The 19864-nt window shown below is 37.9% G+C and overlaps 2 protein-coding genes across 14 annotated transcripts in view; one reads left to right on the top strand and one right to left on the bottom strand.

Annotated features, from left to right (window-relative positions):
• Positions 1 to 16237, bottom strand: part of PIBF1 (progesterone immunomodulatory binding factor 1) — a 201561-nt gene extending 185324 nt beyond the window's left edge. For 4 of the 8 annotated variants that reach the window (XR_006199612.1, XR_006199615.1, XM_042927768.1 and 1 more), the window contains exons 1-5: positions 15866 to 16237; positions 14538 to 14833; positions 10524 to 10624; positions 7203 to 7401; positions 4531 to 4650 (exon numbers count right to left, since the gene is read on the bottom strand). Coding sequence is in view for 5 of the 8 variants with exons in the window: in XM_042927768.1 (XP_042783702.1) it covers positions 4531 to 4650; positions 7203 to 7401; positions 10524 to 10624; positions 14538 to 14789 (672 nt within the window). In the remaining 3 variants the exon portion in view is untranslated. The remainder of the gene's footprint in view (positions 1 to 4530; positions 4651 to 7202; positions 7402 to 10523; positions 10625 to 14537; positions 14834 to 15865) is intronic. The other 4 variants (XR_006199614.1, XM_042927747.1, XM_042927793.1 and 1 more) reach the window with 2 other exon arrangements.
• A 17-nt stretch (positions 16238 to 16254) lies between these two features.
• DIS3 (DIS3 homolog, exosome endoribonuclease and 3'-5' exoribonuclease) overlaps positions 16255 to 19864 on the top strand; it is a 30863-nt gene continuing 27253 nt past the window's right edge. For 2 of the 6 annotated variants that reach the window (XR_006199605.1, XM_042927695.1), the window contains exons 1-2: positions 16312 to 16628; positions 17249 to 17406. Coding sequence is in view for 2 of the 6 variants with exons in the window: in XM_042927695.1 (XP_042783629.1) it covers positions 16401 to 16628; positions 17249 to 17406 (386 nt within the window). In the remaining 4 variants the exon portion in view is untranslated. Of the gene's footprint in view, positions 16271 to 16311; positions 16629 to 16918; positions 16987 to 17248; positions 17407 to 18946; positions 18992 to 19864 lie in introns of those variants that run through there. The other 4 variants (XM_042927715.1, XM_042927733.1, XM_042927705.1 and 1 more) reach the window with 4 other exon arrangements.

Here is a 19864-nt window from a genome sequence, read left to right as displayed (position 1 = left end):
TACACCGCTGGTTAGCAATTAGATGAATGTCTGTTATTGACAACGAAAAAACTATGGTTTAACAATGTAATTTTGTGTATATCAGTTATGTTCTCTCACCTTAAAAACAAATGCCTCCCTTGACCCTACTTCTCCTGTCATCTTCATGTCTATCCCGATGTTCCCTTATGCAATCAAAGCTCTACAGAAAGAGTTGCCTAGACTTGTCTCCGATTCCTTTCCTCTAAAACACACTGTAATCAAAGTTTTGACCTCATCACTCCACCAGAACTACTCTTCACAAGGTTATCAATGGCCTTGTTAAATATAACGTGAATTCCCAGACTTCATCATACTAGACCTATGGACAGCATTTGAAATAGCTGACTCTCTTCCTTGACAAACTTTTCTCCCTTGGCTTCCGGGACATGAAATTCTCTTGGTTTCCTTTCCTCATGGATAAATCCTCCTTCTCTATTCTACAATTCAATATTGAACCGTCCTAGAACTCAGGACTTAGCCCCCCTCTGTATACACCCTCCTGTGGTGATCCCATCCTGGCTTTAAGTATTATTCTTTATGTTAACAACTTCCAAATACATAGCTTCCCAAGTTCAGACTTGCATATCCAAGTATTTTCAATTGTACATCTAACAGATCTCTCAAACTCAAAACAGCTAAAACCTGAACTCTCTTTTAACCCTAAATCTGCCTCACCCACAAGCTACCATCTCAGCTGAATGCAAATCCATCATGATTTCAGTCCCCAAACATTGGAGTTGAATTGGACTCCTATCTTTCTTTCACGTCCTCCATTCAATTCATCAGGAAATCCTAATGGCTCTACTTTTAGAATACATATAGGGCCCAACCAGTTCACAGCACTTCTACTGCTACTACCCTGATCCCTGATCTGAAGCACTGCCCCCTCTCACCTACATAACTACAACAGCTTCATAACAAGTCTCTCTGTTTCCATCCTTAGAGCTCTATAGTCTGTTCTCAGCAAAAATCCATTTTTTGGGTCATTAACAAAGCTCTTTAAAATTCTTTGAGGGTCTACTATGTACCAGTCAGAATAATCCTTTCACAATATGTCAGATCATGCCACATCTTCCCCCAAATCCGCCAATGCTTCTTTTCACTTATGGTTAAAATCAAAGTTATTACAATTACCTCAACAAACCCATTACCTCTCTGATCTTATCTAACTATTCTCTCCCTTCAACCATTCCAGTCATATTGGCTTCCTCACTGTTCCACAAACACCAAGGCACCCTCTTGCCTTTGCATTGGCTGTTCCCTCCACCTGGAAGTTCTTCCTTGAGGACTCTGTTGTCTCCCCCACCTCCAAGTCTTTGTAATTGTCTAACCTCCTCAATGAGGCCTATTAGCTGACCCTACAGAATTCTGAATATAGTTTTTTCCCTGCTATGAACCATTTTTCTTTTGTCCTTTGCAGTTATCACCTTCTATCTCCATGATGTGCTTATTTATAATGCTTACTATTTGTTTCCCTGTACTCCTTCTAAAATATAAACTCCATGAGGCCTGAGAGCACTGTTTTGCTCACTGAGGTATCCCAAGCACCTACAACAATGCCTGCCACATAAGAGATGTACGATATACATTTACTGAGTGAATTTCACTCTTATTAATAATGGCCATATGAGGAAAGTGTTATATAGTCTCATCCTATTTAGTAGATGGAAAAGTTGTAAGATTAGGGGCGGGGAGAGTAAAGAAGACTAAGTTTTTTGTCCAAGATCATCATGCCATTGTCAAGTTGCAAAGATGGAATGTAAACCAGTATCTGTGAATTTTCCAAATACCAGGGCAGTAAATAATTTAACAAACCATTTAAAAAAAAATCCCCCAAATATATAGTTAAACAAAATTTCTTTTAACGTTAAATATTATATTTATTGTTCACTATATCCTTATAAAAGTCTTTTGATTTAAAAATATTGTTTACTTTTCTTCACTGTTGGGCAAGTTGACCTGTATTAGCCCTTAACAGAGGAGAAGAATCAAACTTTATGAGGCTTTAATATAAAAGTAAATTCTGTTCTGTCTAAATCACATTCTCTGGGTTTTTAAGACCTTTTATTAAGCAGACAAGACACTGTTTCTTTTTTCCTGATTGTGATTCAATTCTCTGTTTATATCATTGTTAAATTTAGGAAAAGGTTTAAGACAGGATATTTTCAGCTGAGAAATGATAAACCTTTAAGAAACAAACTTACACATGGAAGGGTTCTGTGATGGTTAATTTCATGTGTCAAGTGGTTAGCCCACAATACTCAAATATTTAGTCAAACATTATTTTAGATCTTTCTGTAAAGGTATTTTTTAGATGAGAGTAACATTTAAATCAATAGACTTTCAGTACAGCCAATTACCCTCAATAATGTGGTAAGCCACATCTTTTTTTATGTTATTTTTTTATTTTTGAGAGACAGAGTGAGACAGAGCACAAATGGGGGAGGGGCAGAGAGAGAGGGAGACACAGAATCTGAAGCAGGTTTCAGCCTCTGAGCTGTCAGCACAGACCCTGATGTGGGGCTCGAACTCACAGACCGTGAAATCATGACCTGAGCCGAATCAGATGCTTAATTCACTGAGCCACCCAGGTATCCCGTGGCGAGCCACATCTAATCAGCCAAAGGACTTAATAAAATCTGACCTCCCTTCAGCAAGAAGGAATTCTGTCAGCAGACTATCTTTGGACTTGAACTGCAACTCTCCCCTGAATCTCCAGTCTGCCAGCCTACCCCATCAGATTTTGGACTCATCAAGTCTCCACAATCATGTGAGCCAATTCCTTAAAATAAACCCTTCTTTCTCTCTCTCCTTCTCTTTCTATATATATATCCTGTTTGTACTATATCTCTGAAGACGTCCAATACAGGTTCACAAACAAAACTGTTTCTTCGTTCAAGAATTATTAGTGCATTAAAAACACTCAGGAACCTATGAGTCAGACCAGTGTTAATTATCTAGTGTTTTCCTATCAATAAAACACTAAAAGTGCTATTCGCAAGGTTGAAACAAACAAACAAACAAACAAACAAACAAACATCTGGGATACAATGCCATTATTGACCCTCGAGAGTTGGGATATCTGCTTTACCACACAGTAAAAATATATCACATACTAATAATAATTCTAGAGTTGCAAGTTTTTTTCTTTTTGGCCCAAGGAATCTTTAGTTCAAGAGAAACCATTCTTAGAATCCACCAATGTTAAAGTCATTAAAGAAGAGGTAGCTTGATATAAACAAGGTTAGGAAACTTTTCCAGTCCTCCTCCTAAAAAATAAGAAGTCTCTGAGGGAAGCTGAGGTACCATGAGGTGCTACAGAACTAAGTCTGAAAACCCATCTAACTGCCTTGTCCCCAGTAAGTCCTGTGTTTCCACCACCGCCATCCATTTTACAGAAAAAGAGATTAAATGATTTGGCCAAGCCTGCAAAATTAGCTAGTAGCCAAACTGAGGCCTTCTAACTTTGCCCTTTATTATTCTGACTATAGATGAAAATGTTTTAAACATTAAAAGCTATCTTTCTAAAGTGTGAAAAATACTTTACCTGCACAATGTAGCAGGTTATCAGAAGAAAAAGAACAAACCCAAAATAGAACCTTGTAGTAGGGTTCATATTGGCACATATGCTTCTCTGCCACCACTCCTGCTGACTTAATCACTCCTATGAGGAGAGGAACAATATGAGCCTTCATTTGCCTGTAATATTGGCTCTACATTAATGATGGAAGTAGATTTTGTCCAGCACTCACAGAACAGCAAATTAGAGCAATGAAATATAAATTAAATTTTAATTATTTATTTCTAGACAATACATCTTCGGTAAAAGCTGCCCTTGAAAAAGGACATAAAAATATTTATATGCGACTTTGCGAAAAATGACATTTTTACTTCGAAACAGAAATATGAGCAGTTCAATGGACATGAATGGACAAACAGGGTTATCTTCTCTCTTTACTGACAGAGCAGTAAACATTAAATGGCTTATTCCAAGTTACACAGAAAAATGGCAGTGTCAAGATATCATCTAAGGTTCTAACTCTATTAGAGTGTGAACCCTAGAAGGGCAGAGCCTCTTTTGAATCCCCTGTTGCCAGCACACGGCACAGGACCATGCACATCACTGGGGCTGATGCTTCTATCAGAGCACATGCTCTGAACAAGCATCAGGAGAACTAATGTATTTAATGAAGAGGCAAAATGATAAATGGATAGCAGCTCCCTTTCAGATCACAAACAAGGCTATAGTGTAACGAAGACTAAGAATGAAAGAGTTACAACAAAATACTCAACCACAGACTACAAGTCAACAGCACAGACTGACGTTGCCAATCTTTCAGACGACCATCTCCACTTTAACCTTCCCACTACTTGAAGAATCGCAGTAGTCGGCATCACCCAGTCCCATTTTCCGATCATTGACTTTTATATTCCTGATCACAAATCTTGAGGAACTCTCTATTAAAAAAACTTGCAGCTTCTCCCACAAGTGATCAAAATCATACAAACCTCTGTCAGTTGTTTCAATTGGCCTTTATTTTCACTCAATTCTTCTAATAGGTCATTCTTTTTCACTTGCAGTTCAGAGATTTCCTTTCTTAATGGATTTACTAGTTCATAGAACCGAATCTTTAAAAACAAAAAACCAAGTTAATAAGCCATTTTAGAATCCAAGTTACCACTGAAATTAGCTAATTTATAGTACCCTCAATTATCAGTAATAAAAATATGAAAGTAACAAAAGGAAAAGTGTTAAAAAGTTTCAGAATATATACCCGTACAATAAACATTTGTTTGTACAAAACAGAAACAAGACCATTGTTAACTGACTTTGACCACTAACATTAAGCCTTGATGTCCGATTCAGTTTCCTCAAAGTCTAGATTATCTGTAATTCTCCATCCCTGGCACAGTTTCTCTTCTCCTCTATCTATACTCCATTTACTACTTATTCTCCATTTCCCACCACTGCTCATTCCACATTATCTGCTTATTACTTCCTGAACACATTATGTGTCCGAGTTTTGCCCTTATTTCCTCTGATAGAGGAATTTTTTCCCACATACAAATGCATAGCTCATGCTTTCACTCCTTTCAGGTCTCTGATCAAATGTCACCCTATCAGTAAACCCTCCCTAATCCTCCTAACCTGATTTAAAATAGTATCTCCACCTGGTGGCAGTTTCTATTCTCACCCCTGCTCTTTTCTCCATAGCATTTACGACAAACATTCTATGTATTACTTTTAATTTATCGTCTATAATGCTCCACTCCTATAGGCAGGAATTTTTGCCAAGTTTGTACATTGCTCTATCTTTATTGCCTAAACATATGGTGAGCCTACATCCTAGGCTCTTGGGGAAGCTCTACTGCTACCACTGCAGTGTAAGCGATAATCAGGATGAATCAGGGGGTATCTTTCATATCATTACTTCCATTCAGTTCAGATCTCTCTTCTCACTCATAATTCTCAGGGGAATTTGTCTGACCTAATCTATTAAAGTGTTCCATCTGACAAATTCCTAATTTGTTAAGTTAAGAAGTTAAGAAGCCATGAGCACATTTGGAAAGGGTAATTATGCCTATTTATTATATAGGCATGCAGTCTGAAATTCCTTACTATATTGCTGTATTCCAAGAGTACCACATCTGGCAAGAGGCAAGTCCTAAGGTTAGTCCTCAACACAATGAGTCTGTGTATAACTAACTAGTTAAGATAATACCGTCTGTGAAAACAAAAGATAACAAAGAACATTAACAAACCAGGGAACAAAATTATGTATAACTGCTATTAGTGGGATAGTTGATACTTAATATGGAAAAAGCCTCAATGACAGCACTTGAGACATCTGTCTTAGTACACTTTGGACAGAAAAAAAATTTATTTAAGCTATATAAATTAAAATATGGACAGAAAAGTAACACTTCTTTTTAGAAGAAATCATTAATCTGGAAACCTCATGCAAATGAGAACCAAGAGTAGCAATCACCACTCTGGCAAAAATGATACTACATTCTAAGCACAGTGCTAAGCATTTTACATACATATTCACAGTGAATCTTCACAATTACCTCAGCAGAAAAGCACTATTAATATTACAAACCCTTTTACATATGAAAAAGTTCAAGCCTCTAAGGGTGAAATAACATGTATAGATCACAAACCAGAAGTTTTCGATGTGTGGTTTAGGAGCCCCTGGTAACCACTCTGCCACTTTGAGACCCTTTCAGGGAATTGATGAAAGATGAATGAAAGATGAAAACTATTTTTCTGGTTATACTAAGATTTTTTTTTTTGCCTGTTTTACTCTTGTTCTCTTATGCTTGTTCAGTGATGTTTGCCAGTGGCTATCTAATGTGTGATGAGATCATCGCCTTTAAGGCTAATGGAATATGCGCTTATGTATTCCTGTGTTTTGAAAATGTCTCAGGTTAATTTCCACTATGGTAAACACTAATAGATATAACCCATATAAACAAAAGCTCCTTGGGGTCTTCAGTAATTTTGAGAGTGTAAAGGGATACTGACATTAAAAAATTTGATACTGCCATAGATGAATCCTATGTATAGATTTGTTTAACCAACACTGCAAGAGATCCTGAACTATCCCTACCCCCTGGCAACCACTAATCTGTTATCTCTATAATTTTGCATTTTGAGAACATTATAAACTACCAGTTTATGATAAAATGACTCATTTCCACGGACTATGCAGCTATTAACTTCATAGCCCTATTTATTCTTGACCTTGGAGGTCAATGGTCAAGACCCTTTAAAATTTGGTGATCTGAACATCATTCACCATTTTCAGAGCAGGGCCATAAAATAATAAAATTATTAATTGGTACTTCAAAGGTTATGGCTATTACATAAATGGCATATTTTAATTTGAAAATATATGCAGTATTTTTGGGGGGCACCCGGGTGGCTCAGTCGGTTAAGTCTCCCACTTCGGCTCAGGTCATGATCTCATAGTTCGTGAGTTTGAGACCCACAAGCACAGAGCACAGAGCTGACAGCTGGAGCCTGGAGCCTGCTTCCAGTTCAGTGTCTCCCTCTCTCTCTGTGCCTCCACTGCTCACGCTCTGTCTGTCTCTCTCTCAAAAATAAATAAACATTAAAAAAAATTTTTTTTAAATACATGTAGTGTTTTTTTAAAAAAGTGATACAACACACTTACAGATACGTATTCAGGAATAGAAAGCTGATCTTCAGGAAAACCTTTTAGTTTCATATATTGCTCCTCTGTCAACTCAAAGTCACGCAGATTTCGACGAATATCTCCCGCCTTCTCCCTTAGCTGAGTATTTGTCTCTTCTAGTTGTTTCTGTCTCAATAAAATCGTTTCCATTTCTTGTTTCATTAGTTCTTGATATTTTCTAAATTAGGAAAGAGTTTATGGCAAGCTTAAAAAAATCTTTGAGATTTTATTTTCTCAAAGATACCTTTTTATAGTAACATAAAATTAGGAAATGAGAAGCTCTGTAGTATTTTTAGCTCCAGCTAAATGCTTATTTACTTCACTAATTAAACATGAAAAGACAATTCTATACTCATTACTAAATGTGTGGCCACATAAATTGTTAAATAGAAAATTGATATTCTTAAAAAATAATTTTCAAAATCAAATTATAAAATTATACATCTATTCTGCTTAAAGTTTTAGTTTTATACATCTGTTTTGGACCCTACTCAATAAAATAATTTTCATTTCTTTTTCTCTAGGTATTCTAAGGTATACCTCTTAAAGATGGCAACGCTGAACCACCATAAAGTATTCATTCAACCCATGAACTAATGAAAACAGTAATCTGTACATAATCATTCTCAAAGAACACATGTAGAAGACATTGCTATCGTTAGTTGCCTATTCCAAAGGTTTTGAGTAGGAAGGGACAATTGATTCTTTCCCCTCCCTACTGTATCACACCCATCAATATACACACATGCTGTTATTATTACTCCTATCCCCCCAAAAAATGAATTGAGACCCCATTTCACTGCCTCCTTTGTTTGGACTTCCATGGAGCAAAACTGCTCACAAGTTGTCTATACTCACTGTCTCTGATGCCCTTCTTTTTAAGCCCATGCCAATTAGGTTTTCATCCTTCCTACGGAAATCTCAAGGTCACTAATGACATCCAGATTGCTAATGATCAATTCCCAGTTCTTTTCATCTATGACCTAATGATTATTTGACACACTGCTCTCTCCTTCCTTTATACACACTCTCTTCGCCTGGCTTCCAAGTCACTTTACTTTTGTCATTTTTCTCTGGTATTTGCTCCTTCTCCTTTTCTGGTTTGTCTTCATGTTTGGAGTATTTGGCCCTCTTCTCTGTCTATATTCACTACCTTGAGGAATTCATCTAGTCTTATGACTTAAATGTTACCGTCCATATCCTAATGACTTCCAGATATATAGCTCTAGACCAAACTCTTCTATTTACCTACACATGGACTTCTAATAAGACAACGCTAACCGAACATGTCCTAAACTGAACTCCTGCTCTTTGCTCACAAACCTATTCCACTGTGGTTTCCCCATCTTAGTTGACAGCAATTCCACCCTTCATCTATTCAAACCAAAATACTGGCACAATCCTTGACTCCTTATTTTTCTCTTAGCCACATGTAATTCATCAGGACATCCTATCAGCTCTACCTTCAAAATACATTAAAAATCCAACCACTTTTTACCAACATCAGCTATCAAGAGGATTATTGCAGCAGCCTCTCAATTGCCCTCTCAGCATCATTTAATCTGAAAAATGCCTCAAGAATTTGAGTAGAAGCCCTACCATTGAATGCAGTGGTTCCCAACGTATTGTCCCCAGACCTACAGCATCAGTATCACCCAAGAACATGATAGAAATACAGGTTCTCAGGGCTCACTCAAATTAGAACATCAGAGGGTGGGGACTAACAGTCCTTCCTAACAAGCTCTCTACACAGTTCTGATGCATACCAAAGTTTCAGAACCACTGATCTAACGTGATACTGCCTAGTAACTGGTCAGATAATTTTTAAAAGTATCAGTTAATGAAATCTTTTAATTTTTTTTAATGTTTATTTATTTTTGACAGAGAGAGAGAGAGAGAGAGAGAGAGAGAGTGAGCAAGCAGGGGAAGGGCAGAGAGAGAGGGAGACACAGAATCCAAAGCAAGCTCCAGGCTCTGAGGTGTCAGCCCAGAGCCTGACACGGGGCTCAAATTCAAAAACTTTGAGATCATGACCTGAGCTGAAGTCAGATGTTTAACCGACTGAGCTACTCAGGCACCCCAATAATGAAATCTTAAAGAAAGAAAAGTACTTTATAAAGTTACTTCTTTTTTAAAAATTTTATTTATTTAAATAATCTCTACACCCAATGTGAGGCTCAAACTCACGAACCTGAGATCAAGAGTCACACGCTCTTATGACTGAGCCAGCCAGGTGCCCCTACACATTCACTTCTAGTTAAAACACAGAAAACAGCATTTACTCGCCAAATTTTCTACGTAGGCTTCAAATTTTTTTAAATATAAAGGTATGCTTTGTTTTTGTGAAAATCATTGTTCTTGATTGCCAAGTTCAATTTCTTTTAATTTTTTTTTAATGTTTATTTATTTTTGACAGACAGAGAGAGAGAGACAGCATGAGTGGGGAGGGGCAGAGAGAGAGGGAGACACAGAATCCGAAGCAGGCTCCAGGCTCTGAGCTGTCAGCACAGAGCCCGACGCGGGGCTCGAACTCACAGACTGCGAGATCATGACCTGAGCCGAAGTCGGACGTTCAACCGACTGAGCCACCCAGGCGCCCCTGCCAAGTTCAATTTCTTTACCTTAAAAGACACTTGGTAAGAAATCTGAGAGGATGCTTTTTATGGATTTGATTTTTGTTCCCAACTTTTAAATCTGTCTTGCTTTTATTTACTTTGATGATTATTTTTTAAAATTACTCACTTTTATTAATTGTCCCAAAGAATTCCTTATGGTTTATACAGAAACAGCATATCTTTCACTGGTTACATCATTCTTAATTAAATTATATAACTGTAGTAAGTACAACCATCATAGACATATTTGATGGTAAACACAATGGACTCTTGGTAAGTAAGTACACAACTGAGCTGGGAGAAAGTATGCAGGCAAAACAGAAGATAATTTAAACTTGCAGAGTTAAATGGGCCACAAGAATTAGTGTGTTTTACAGAGAAAATGAAGAAAGGTTAATCCAGAAAGCATATTAAGTGGTGCGGAGTTTACAGAACTTCCATTGTCATTTACGGCTTACTTACATCAGCACAGTTTGTTGAATGAACGTTGAATTTTGACTTTTTGTATTTTGTGTATTGTATCAAATAACCTACTTTTTTTTGGTTGGCCTGGCTGTAAAAATTCTTACCATTACTGACTTAAAATTTCTTCCTTTATTTTAGCTTGCAATCACATGCACGAACAGGTAATGAAATTACTTTTAACGGCTAAATAGGTATTGCTGCTTTTTAAAAACTTTCTTACCTGGCATCCTTCTGTTGAAAAGTCAATTGATTGTCTAATCTCAATGTCAGTAGCTGCTTCTGGTGAAGAGCATCATTAAGTTTCTCCTCTAATTCTTCAATCTTCATAAAAAAGAAAGAGGTAAATTACATGGTCAACTTTCAAATTTATCATTAAGAAATGTTTGAAAAATACTAAATGTAAAAAAAAAAGGCTAAAGATGAATAGAGGTTCCTTTGCAATGGTTGTGTCAACAAATTACAGTCTGTTCATACAAATGGTTTTGAAACTGTGGTTTAAACTGCTGCCACATAAAAGTTTTTTTGCCAGGCTGTCCCATAGTTCTGGATTATTGAGGTCACTGGCTTGAGCCTCTGGGAAAGCTCTTTAATTGAATCCTTTGGCATGTGCCTATTTTCCTATTACCCTTCTCATGTCTGCCTGTAACATGGATACAGTGCCGGAGGTAGATCAGGCATCTGTGAAAACTACACGCTTAAAACAGCTGCAAAAAAGGTTAATAGGAACCTGCGCTTCTAACAATATCAAGGAATAACCATACCAAGCCTAAACTACCTATTTTCAGATTCCTGTTAAAACAGAGAAACAAAATTCTTATCCTGTGTAAGCTACTGTTTCCACAGTTCTGGTCTAGGCAGATATCATTTTCTAAATCTCTGGTACTAACAGCTGAACTTAATCCCTAAAACACTGGACAGCTGATCCAACCTTTTTCCACAGCAAAAATACCTATATCATGACATTTGACCTTTCAGGATTACTTGAATGCTTCCAATGACAGGAAGCTCAGTAACTTTAATCAGGCCATTTAAATGTTAATAGCAAAAACAGGTTTATAGTCAGCAGAAATCTGCCTTTCCTGTGACTTCTATTATCAGGGAGTGATAATCTGATGAGGGAAATTTTTTGTAATGCTAAATAATGAGATGTTCATCTCGTAACCCCAATGCTCAATGTATTGGTAAACTTTAGAGAATAAATAAGTGGCTAAAAATTCTGTTCCTTCAGACTCTAACTTCTTCACAAATTACATCTCTGAAACTGGAATGCATTTTACAATCTCTAGCACGTAACAATTTAACTTGGCAGTTCTTAATCTCAGTGATACAAGTAAGGGTCCACTTTACAATCAAGTTGCCTTGGATTTGATGAGTTACAGAAGTGTAATTCTTCTACCGTATAGTATTTTTCCATATATTTGACAGCAAACATCTTACTCCCAAAGGGTCTCTAAGCAAAACAACCCTACTGCTCATGGACAAAAAAGCATGGTAATGTAGTGGAGGCAGCTATTCTGGAGAGTAATTTGACAGTATGCTCAGTTTAATTAAGTCTACATATACCCTGTGAGCCAGAAATTCTACTCCTGAGTATACATGCCAAAGAAATGGTCACACAGGTCCAGCAGAGAAATGTCTATAGAAGGCCCATGTTGCATGTGGTGGCAAAGAGTTGGGCGGCATCTTAAGTGCCTATCACTGTGGTAGTGGATGGATAGATTGGTAGACACACACAGAGATAATTATGTTGAAGTTGGAAGCAGAAGACTAGATGTACCATAGTAACAATCATGATTTCAAAAGCAGCACTGAGTTGGGAAAAAAAATAAAAACTATGAAAGAGATAAACTCTAAAGCAAAACATGCAATTTACATTTATGTAAAGGAAAAAAATAAGAAAAATACCCATTTTCAAGAACAAATGTTTAAAAAAACCCCATTAAAACGGTTGAATAGAGAAGGGAAATGAGCCATGGGAATAAAAAAAGTACACAAAATAAAAAGTGGCCTTGGGGCGCCTGGGTGACTCAGTCTGTTAAGCATCCTACTCCTGAGCTGGGCTCAGGTCTGATCTCACAGTTCGTGGGATGGAGCTCCATGTCGGGCTCTGTGCTGACAGTGTGCTGACTGAATGAATCCCTGCTTGGGATTCTCTCTCTCCCTCTCTGTCACTCCTGCGTGAGCATGTGCTCTTTCTCGCTCTCTCAAAATAAATAAGTAAACGTTGAAGAAAAATAAATGGCCTTGGCAAGGATCAGTGATGATTAGGTGACATAAACTCAGGAATATGCTAATCCGGTTTTCTACATTTGCGGTCCAACTGGAAAACCACAACAATAAAAACTGTACTAAGCACTACGTGGTACAAAAATAATATAGTGCTGAATAAGTATAGTGGCTATAGTTACTTATTTTACTGCAGGTATCATGAGCTATGTACATCGATTAATTGAATCTTCCCAACAACTCCATGAATACTACTATTTTTCTTATTTTACAGAAAATAAGAGAATAACAAAGTTAAGGGATCTGCCCAAGGGCAGACAGAAACAGATAGACAACAGGAAACAATCAACAATAGGAAACTATTGTAACAGATAGAAAACCACTGGACACACTGGTAAAATACCAAGTGACCTAGTCTAGACCAAGTCACCTAAGTAGGTGACTGTACAGACAACCTAAGAACATGTTAGGAGATTCACTAAGAGTATGGGCTTTAGATCTCTTGGTTTGAATCCTACCTGGCTCCATCACTTCCATCTAAATGGCCTTCATATGCTATTAACCACTTGTGATTCTGTTTTATCCAAAGTGAAATGGAGTTCAGTCCCTCATTTAAGAAACAGTTGCATACGTACGACGTGTCAGGAACTGTTTTCAGTGCTGGAGATGATGAGCCACAAGACTACAAAGAAACCCCTGTTCTCATGAACCTTACAGTCCATTAAAAGAGACAGATACCAAAAAAAGTCAGGTAGCTCCTATGAATACACATATAAAGTATAGAAAATAAAATGGGTGAAAAATGAGGATATTATTTTAGTAGACAACAGCAACAATAACTAATATTGTGTGCTTTTACCAAATATCAGGAAGTGGGCTAATTTATCATATTGATTCATTTAATGTTAAGGGGCAGGGAAGATCCTCCTAAAAGCACTTACACCTCACAGAGTTGTTGTGAGGTTTAAATGAGGTAACACATGAAAATCTCATAGAACAATGTATGGCCCAGAATAAGCACTCAATAAAAGTTAGCCATTAATGTTTTTAAAAAATGTACCTAAATTACTTCTTTACTTCATGAAGATGTTGGGGTTTAGGACACCTCATTTTCCTAGAGAGGGATGGTCAACAATTTTTTCTAGCGGCAAGATACTGAAGTATGTTGGTATAATTGGCAAGAGCTAAAATAGGAGGCTGACTTAACAGGAAAGAAAGTGTAAGTGAAACAACAAAATGGGGGCGGGTAGGAAGAGGTGGGATCAAGAGTAAAAGTGGAGAATCTACTGTTGGAAAAAAAAGATTTTTCTCAGAGACAGAAGTAGTAAGAATTAAGAAGTGTCTCCTATCTTTCTGAAATCACTGTAAATTTCTCAGAACTAGTGACAATTTTACCAGGTCTTACATAAAATACTCCATACCTATAAATAAACACACAAGAGGAAAAAAAAAAAAAAAAACAAGGACTAAGACATCCCTTCTTATTTGGCAAAAACCACTTGTTAAACACTATGGTAACTGAAATTCCACTTGGTTCTAAGACACACTAACTATCATACAGAAACATATCAAAGAAACCAAATCCCCTGGACAGAGGACTATACAGAGTCACTAACCTAATTATGATCTTGATTGTCCCTATCAAACTAGTTACATCAGGGTTAATTCTCAATGAAGCAGAAAACAACTTGGCTGGAAAAAACACCTAAAAAGACATACCTCACACATGCTAGATTCAAAAAATTGGGTTTACAGAGGCAATTCATCCCTGCCCAACTTCAAATCATCCCCTCCTTCAGGGCTTTTTGTTCAGTACACAGCAATATAATTCACATCCTCTCTCCTTCCAGAAAGTTTTTTTTTTTAAACTATGCAAGAAAATATAACTTACTTCTTGAAATTATAAGCATATCAAGTTCAGATTACATATGCGTAATTTTAATTCTCATTTATCTGTAGTTTGAAGACAATAAAGCACACAGGTAACAAAAATTACACCAAATCTTACCTTTGTAAGATAATCCACTTTCAAGTTGTCTATCATCATATTTTTCTGGGATAGTTCTATTTTCAGTAACTGAATATTATGAAGTAGTTCTTTACGTTCAATTAGTTGCTGGGTGATTTTAATTTTCCCATCTCGTTCTTCTGATGATGAAATATCGTCTGTAGGAATTGTTGTTTCTAGACTAATATCTTCAGATTCCAGAGAGCTAGAGATGTTCACCTTTTTTGATGCCTTGGCAATTTTTCGAGACATCTTTTTTATGGGTCAGTTTTCTTCTCCAGTTCTATTTCAATTTTCTGAGGGTTAAAAATATTTATTTAAATGTACTCAAACATTCTTAATGGAAAGCATAAAGAATACTAAAGAGACACTAAGAATGCCTAAGTAATTATTAGATAATCTGGAGGACCCCTCATCTAGGACAGATTAGTAAACTATGGCTCAAGTCAAACATTAAGCTCATTAAGCCTGACTATGAATTTGCGCTTGATGAATAAAAAACCCTGGTCCTGGGGGCCGGAATCTTACTTGGAGGAAACAAAGAAATCTTGGACGTAAAGGATAAAAGCCATAAGTGAGTAGTACCCAGGAACACTACCAATAAAAGGAGCACGCATTCAAGATGAGATTAGCCACTTCTGAGTTGATCGGTGGAAGGTTATGTGGAAGTAGGATTTAGAGTAGTAAAAGGAAAAAAAAAAAACATGCAGGAATTAAGGTTGGCGAATATACCCAACATCAGAAGATAGTGGTCGTTCGGCTGGGGCCAAGTCTTTCTGAATTTGAGTAGGACTCGCCCCATCCCTCATATACAAACACACATACGACCTTAATAATCGAGATTCCAGAGAATCCTCAAGTGTCAAAATGTGTCCGAAATTTACTCCACAATGAGGCAACACTGAAGACTTTTAAAAAATGGGAAGACAGTGAAATAAATACGTTTTAATAGACTTCCAGATAGAATAAAAACAAGAATGTAGAAAAGAAAAATTCAAGTGTTTTAAATCGAATTTCTTACCCTTTCACAAGGGTTTTAGAAATTCTCGTGTTTTAATACTAAACGACATAATACGTTATTTACGGTACTACAGATATCAGCTTTTCTAAACTGAATGATCAGAAAAAAAGATGTATGGAGGGGAAACGGCACCCCTCCTTTCAAAGGAAAGAGGGTAAAGAAAGGCGAAATCAGAGAGAGGCAGCATCTGGGTTACCAAGGACCAGCGCCTGGGACTGCCCACACGTGCGACAGTGAAGAAAAACCAAGCCTGGCAGCCTAGGATTCCCTACCCCGCGCGGGAAAGGAAGGGCCAGCGGCGCGCTACCTCGAAAGCTTCAAATTACTCCACGTCGAAGGCTGGACCAGCCACCCACCCACCGCGTCCACTTCAAGGACCTGAAAGCGTCTCGGAACTGAAGCTCAGGTTGCAGCCCCTCAACGGGGAATCTCAGGTCGGAGACCGTTAGGACCCGTCACCAAGACAACCACTTCCGCGCCCCGAGGAGGACGGAGGAAGCGGCAGCGTACAGTCGCCGGAACTCAGACTGGATCCACCCCGACGCGAGAAGCAACGCATGCTGGGAGCTGTGGTCCACAGGAGGGTCCCGCCTAGATCGTGGGTGGAAATGGCTCCGAGATCTGCCAATCCTCCCGAGCTTCTAGTTTTTGCCCAATCCTCGCAGCCCTCAGAGAGCCAACCAATGTCAGCCTCGACGTTTTCCCGCGAGAGGTATTTACTAATACCCTGGAGCGGGAAGGGGTGAACTTCGGGGTAAAGTACAGTCGTGCGGTAGGGCTTCTGCTTGTTACTCTTCACCAGAAGAGCGCGGTAAGGGTCGGGATTCTGCGCTGCCAGCAAGATGCTCAAATCCAAGACTTTCTTAAAAAAGACGCGGGCAGGTGGCGTGATGAAGATCGTGCGCGAGCATTACTTGCGGGACGACATCGGCTGCGGCGCGCCCGGGTGCGCGGCGTGCGGCAGTGCCCACGAGGGGCCGGTCCTCGAGCCGCAGCCCCTGGATCCGGCGAGCAGCCTGTGCCCCTGGCCGCACTACTTGCTTCCTGACACCAATGTGCTGCTGCATCAGGTGCGTCCGAGGGTGGGAGATCCGGGGTCATTTCGGCACCACCAGGAGAAGGGGGTGTGACAGAATAGGGAAATTGAGGCCCAAGGAGGCGCGTCTTGGAAAAACATTACCTACTTAGGGAGAGGCAGACCCTTGCCTCCTGTCCCCCAGGCCAAGGTTCTTTTCTTTGTATTGTGGGGTTTTTTTGTGTGTGGGTTTTTTGTTTTTGTTTTTTTTTTTTTTTTTTGAGTTCTTGGAGTCATAAGAATTTTAGGTTATTTTTCTAACTCCTGGTGTCTCTTCTGCCTTAGATTTTAAGAGTCTGGAGGCCGGGGACCTGGGCTTCTGTGGCCTCCAGCCTGCGACTCCCAGGCAGCTTGTAAGTGCCTACGAATGAAAACCATGTGGGCCAACGTATTTATTTATTAACGGTCTTAATTCTACGAAGTTTTGTATTTAGTCTGTTCAATATGTGCTATTCTCTAATAGACCCGAAGGGTTTTCTGTAGCAAAATAGCTCCTTAGTTTAACGTATATTTAGTGTTTATTTTTTTAAATCGACACAGTTTTATGTTTGGCAGAAACAGCTTATCAGTGAACATAGGAAAGTTTAATTTTACCTATTTTTTCATTCTTTTAAGATCGATGTTCTTGAAGACCCAGCTATCAGGAATGTAATTGTACTGCAAACAGTTCTGCAAGAAGTGAGAAATCGGAGTGCTCCTGTATATAAACGAATCCGAGATGTGACTAATAACCAGGAGAAGCATTTCTATACGTTCACTAATGAGCACCATAGGTAGGGGAAATTTTTATGTTAATTACCAGAAAACCATACAATTGGCTAAATTTGGGGAAGAGTTCCTGGCAGTAACCGTGACATTGTCAGAAAACATGTGGTAAGTTTCATACTTATGGGAGTGTTATTTGATTGTTACACAGTTGTACAGATATAATGCTCAGTGGACCTCACTAAGGTCATATAGTCATTGATTAGTTCAAACCTAGAACTAAGGTCTCTGGACTCCTAGGGTGGAGTCAGTACTTTTGTTTCCAAAACGTTTTCATTTTGAGTTGGTTTTCACATGAGTTGAGCAATAAGAATCTTGGAAGATGATGGGGTGCCTGGGTGGTTCAGTCGGTTAAGCGGCTGACTTCGGCTCAGGTCATGATCTCACGGTCCGTGGGTTCGAGCCCAGCGTCGGGCTCTGTGCTGACAGCTCAGAGCCTGGAGCCTGCTTCGGATTCTGTGTCTCCCTCTCTCTCTGCCCCTCCCTGGCTCGTGCTCAGTCTCTTCTCTCTCTCAAAAATAAAAACATTAAAAAATTTTTTTTCAAAGAATCTTAGAAGATGAGATTTTCCTAGGTTCCTAGAATACTGTGTTATTTGATGTCAACATAGATTGATAAAATGTAAGAGTTTATGAAAGAGAGGTTTAACAATATAAAGCAGATTTATTGATGGGTTTTTAAAAGTTAAACTAATACCTTATAACTGATCACATTGAAGAAGATAAGGTTAAGAAACAGACTTCTTTGTTGTATTTCAGATTTACACCCTTTCAGCATAAGGGTGTGAAAATAAATTGCTACTTCTCCCCCCCCCCCCATTTATTGTTATTTGTTTTGTTACATAAATAATCTGGGTTGACGTATAGTGTACTTTTACTACATTAAGGCTTCTCAGCCTTCCTTAGCACTGTTGATATTTTGGACTGAATAATTCTTTATTGTGAATAGGCTGTCTTTTACATCATAGGATGTTTAGCATTATCATGTGCTTCTACATGCCTGTAGTGACCCCCAGTCCCCCTCTATTCACAGAGTTGTAACAACCCAGAATGTTTCCAGACATTGTCAAATGTTCCTGGGCAGCAAAATCACCCTCAGTAGATTAGACGGTAGAATTCTGGTAATGAAATCTCATCGGAATATGTATATTTCAAAATATTTAATTTGTCAATTTTCTCTTTTTTATTTATTTTTTAAAATTTATATTCAAGTAGTTAACACACAGTGTAGTCCTGGCTTCAGGAGTAGAACCCAGTGGTTCATCTCTCACATATGACACCCAGCACTCATCCCCAAAAATGTTCTCCTTAATGCCCGTCAACCATTTAACCCACCCCTCCAGCAACCCTCAGTTTGTTCTCTGTATTTAAATTTTTCTTATGGTTTGCCTCCCTCTGTTTTTATCTTGGTTTTTTTTTTTTTCTTCTCTTTATTTTTATAGCGCCAATTTAGGTATTTTTCTTGTACAAATCATTGGTAAAGCACTTGTAGTCATCTTATTCTTAGCTTTTTGAAATTCAGAAAATTTACTTGTTTTTCAGTGCAGAAAGACCAAGTTTTTGTGGAGCATTATCATCAGATTCTTCATCAGAGGTTAGCAGTTTTTCTGCCTAAGTGCAATGAATATAGCTTAGCAATACTGGAGTTGGTGGGAAGAATCTTAGGACACTTGGGCAAATCTCATCCAAGATTCTATTGCTCAAGTCAAGCTAAAACCAATTCAGAAATTAATGATTGTGTCTAACTGATAAGCTTAAAGCATTAGCAGGGGCATTTAATGGTGAGGAATGAAGCAGTTCTAAAAACTATTAATACAAGTCTAAGATTCTAAAATTGAATCTATTACTTGTAAGTACTAAAAGTTTTGCACTAAGTTTTGTTATTTAAATTTGGCTTTGAAAAGCAATTTTAAGGAAGTAAGTATGCCAACATATTTGGGAATTTAGAGTGGATAGACTAGGAACGAATATTCAGTCATTATTTGTATGTGGTCTTTCAGTCTTTAGATAACCTCTTCCATTTTATTAAGTGCTTACTGTTGGTAATTTATATGTGTTGTGTATTTAATGACTGTAGAATCATTTGATTAGAACATCCTCTTTGTAGCTTTTGAGAATTACTGTTAATCTATACTTCAAATAATATCTTATCAAACCTGCAAAGTTTTATTATAGTTTTTACAATAAATTATTATTTCAGATCTCAATCTAAAATATAAATTCTGCTCTTGAATATTTTTTGTGAAATAAAATTGTTTTAGCCTTTTTATAGTTTCATTAATAACATGATTGTCTTATTTTTCAAGCAATCATTGTCTTAAAAACTATAAGGTTCTCATATATTTCCTGAGGCACGACTCTGAATGCACTCAAGAGGAAAATACATACCATGGACTTTTAAGTTTAGCATATATGTCCTAAGCCTTTGTATATTATTTCTATTGGTTTTCATTTTCTCCTTTGTATT

Source organism: Panthera leo, chromosome A1 (genome assembly GCF_018350215.1).
Source record: "Panthera leo isolate Ple1 chromosome A1, P.leo_Ple1_pat1.1, whole genome shotgun sequence".
Lineage (NCBI taxonomy): Eukaryota > Metazoa > Chordata > Mammalia > Carnivora > Felidae > Panthera > Panthera leo.
The sequence above is the reverse complement of the archived record's forward strand: the minus strand, read 5'-3'. Positions and strand labels throughout refer to the sequence as shown.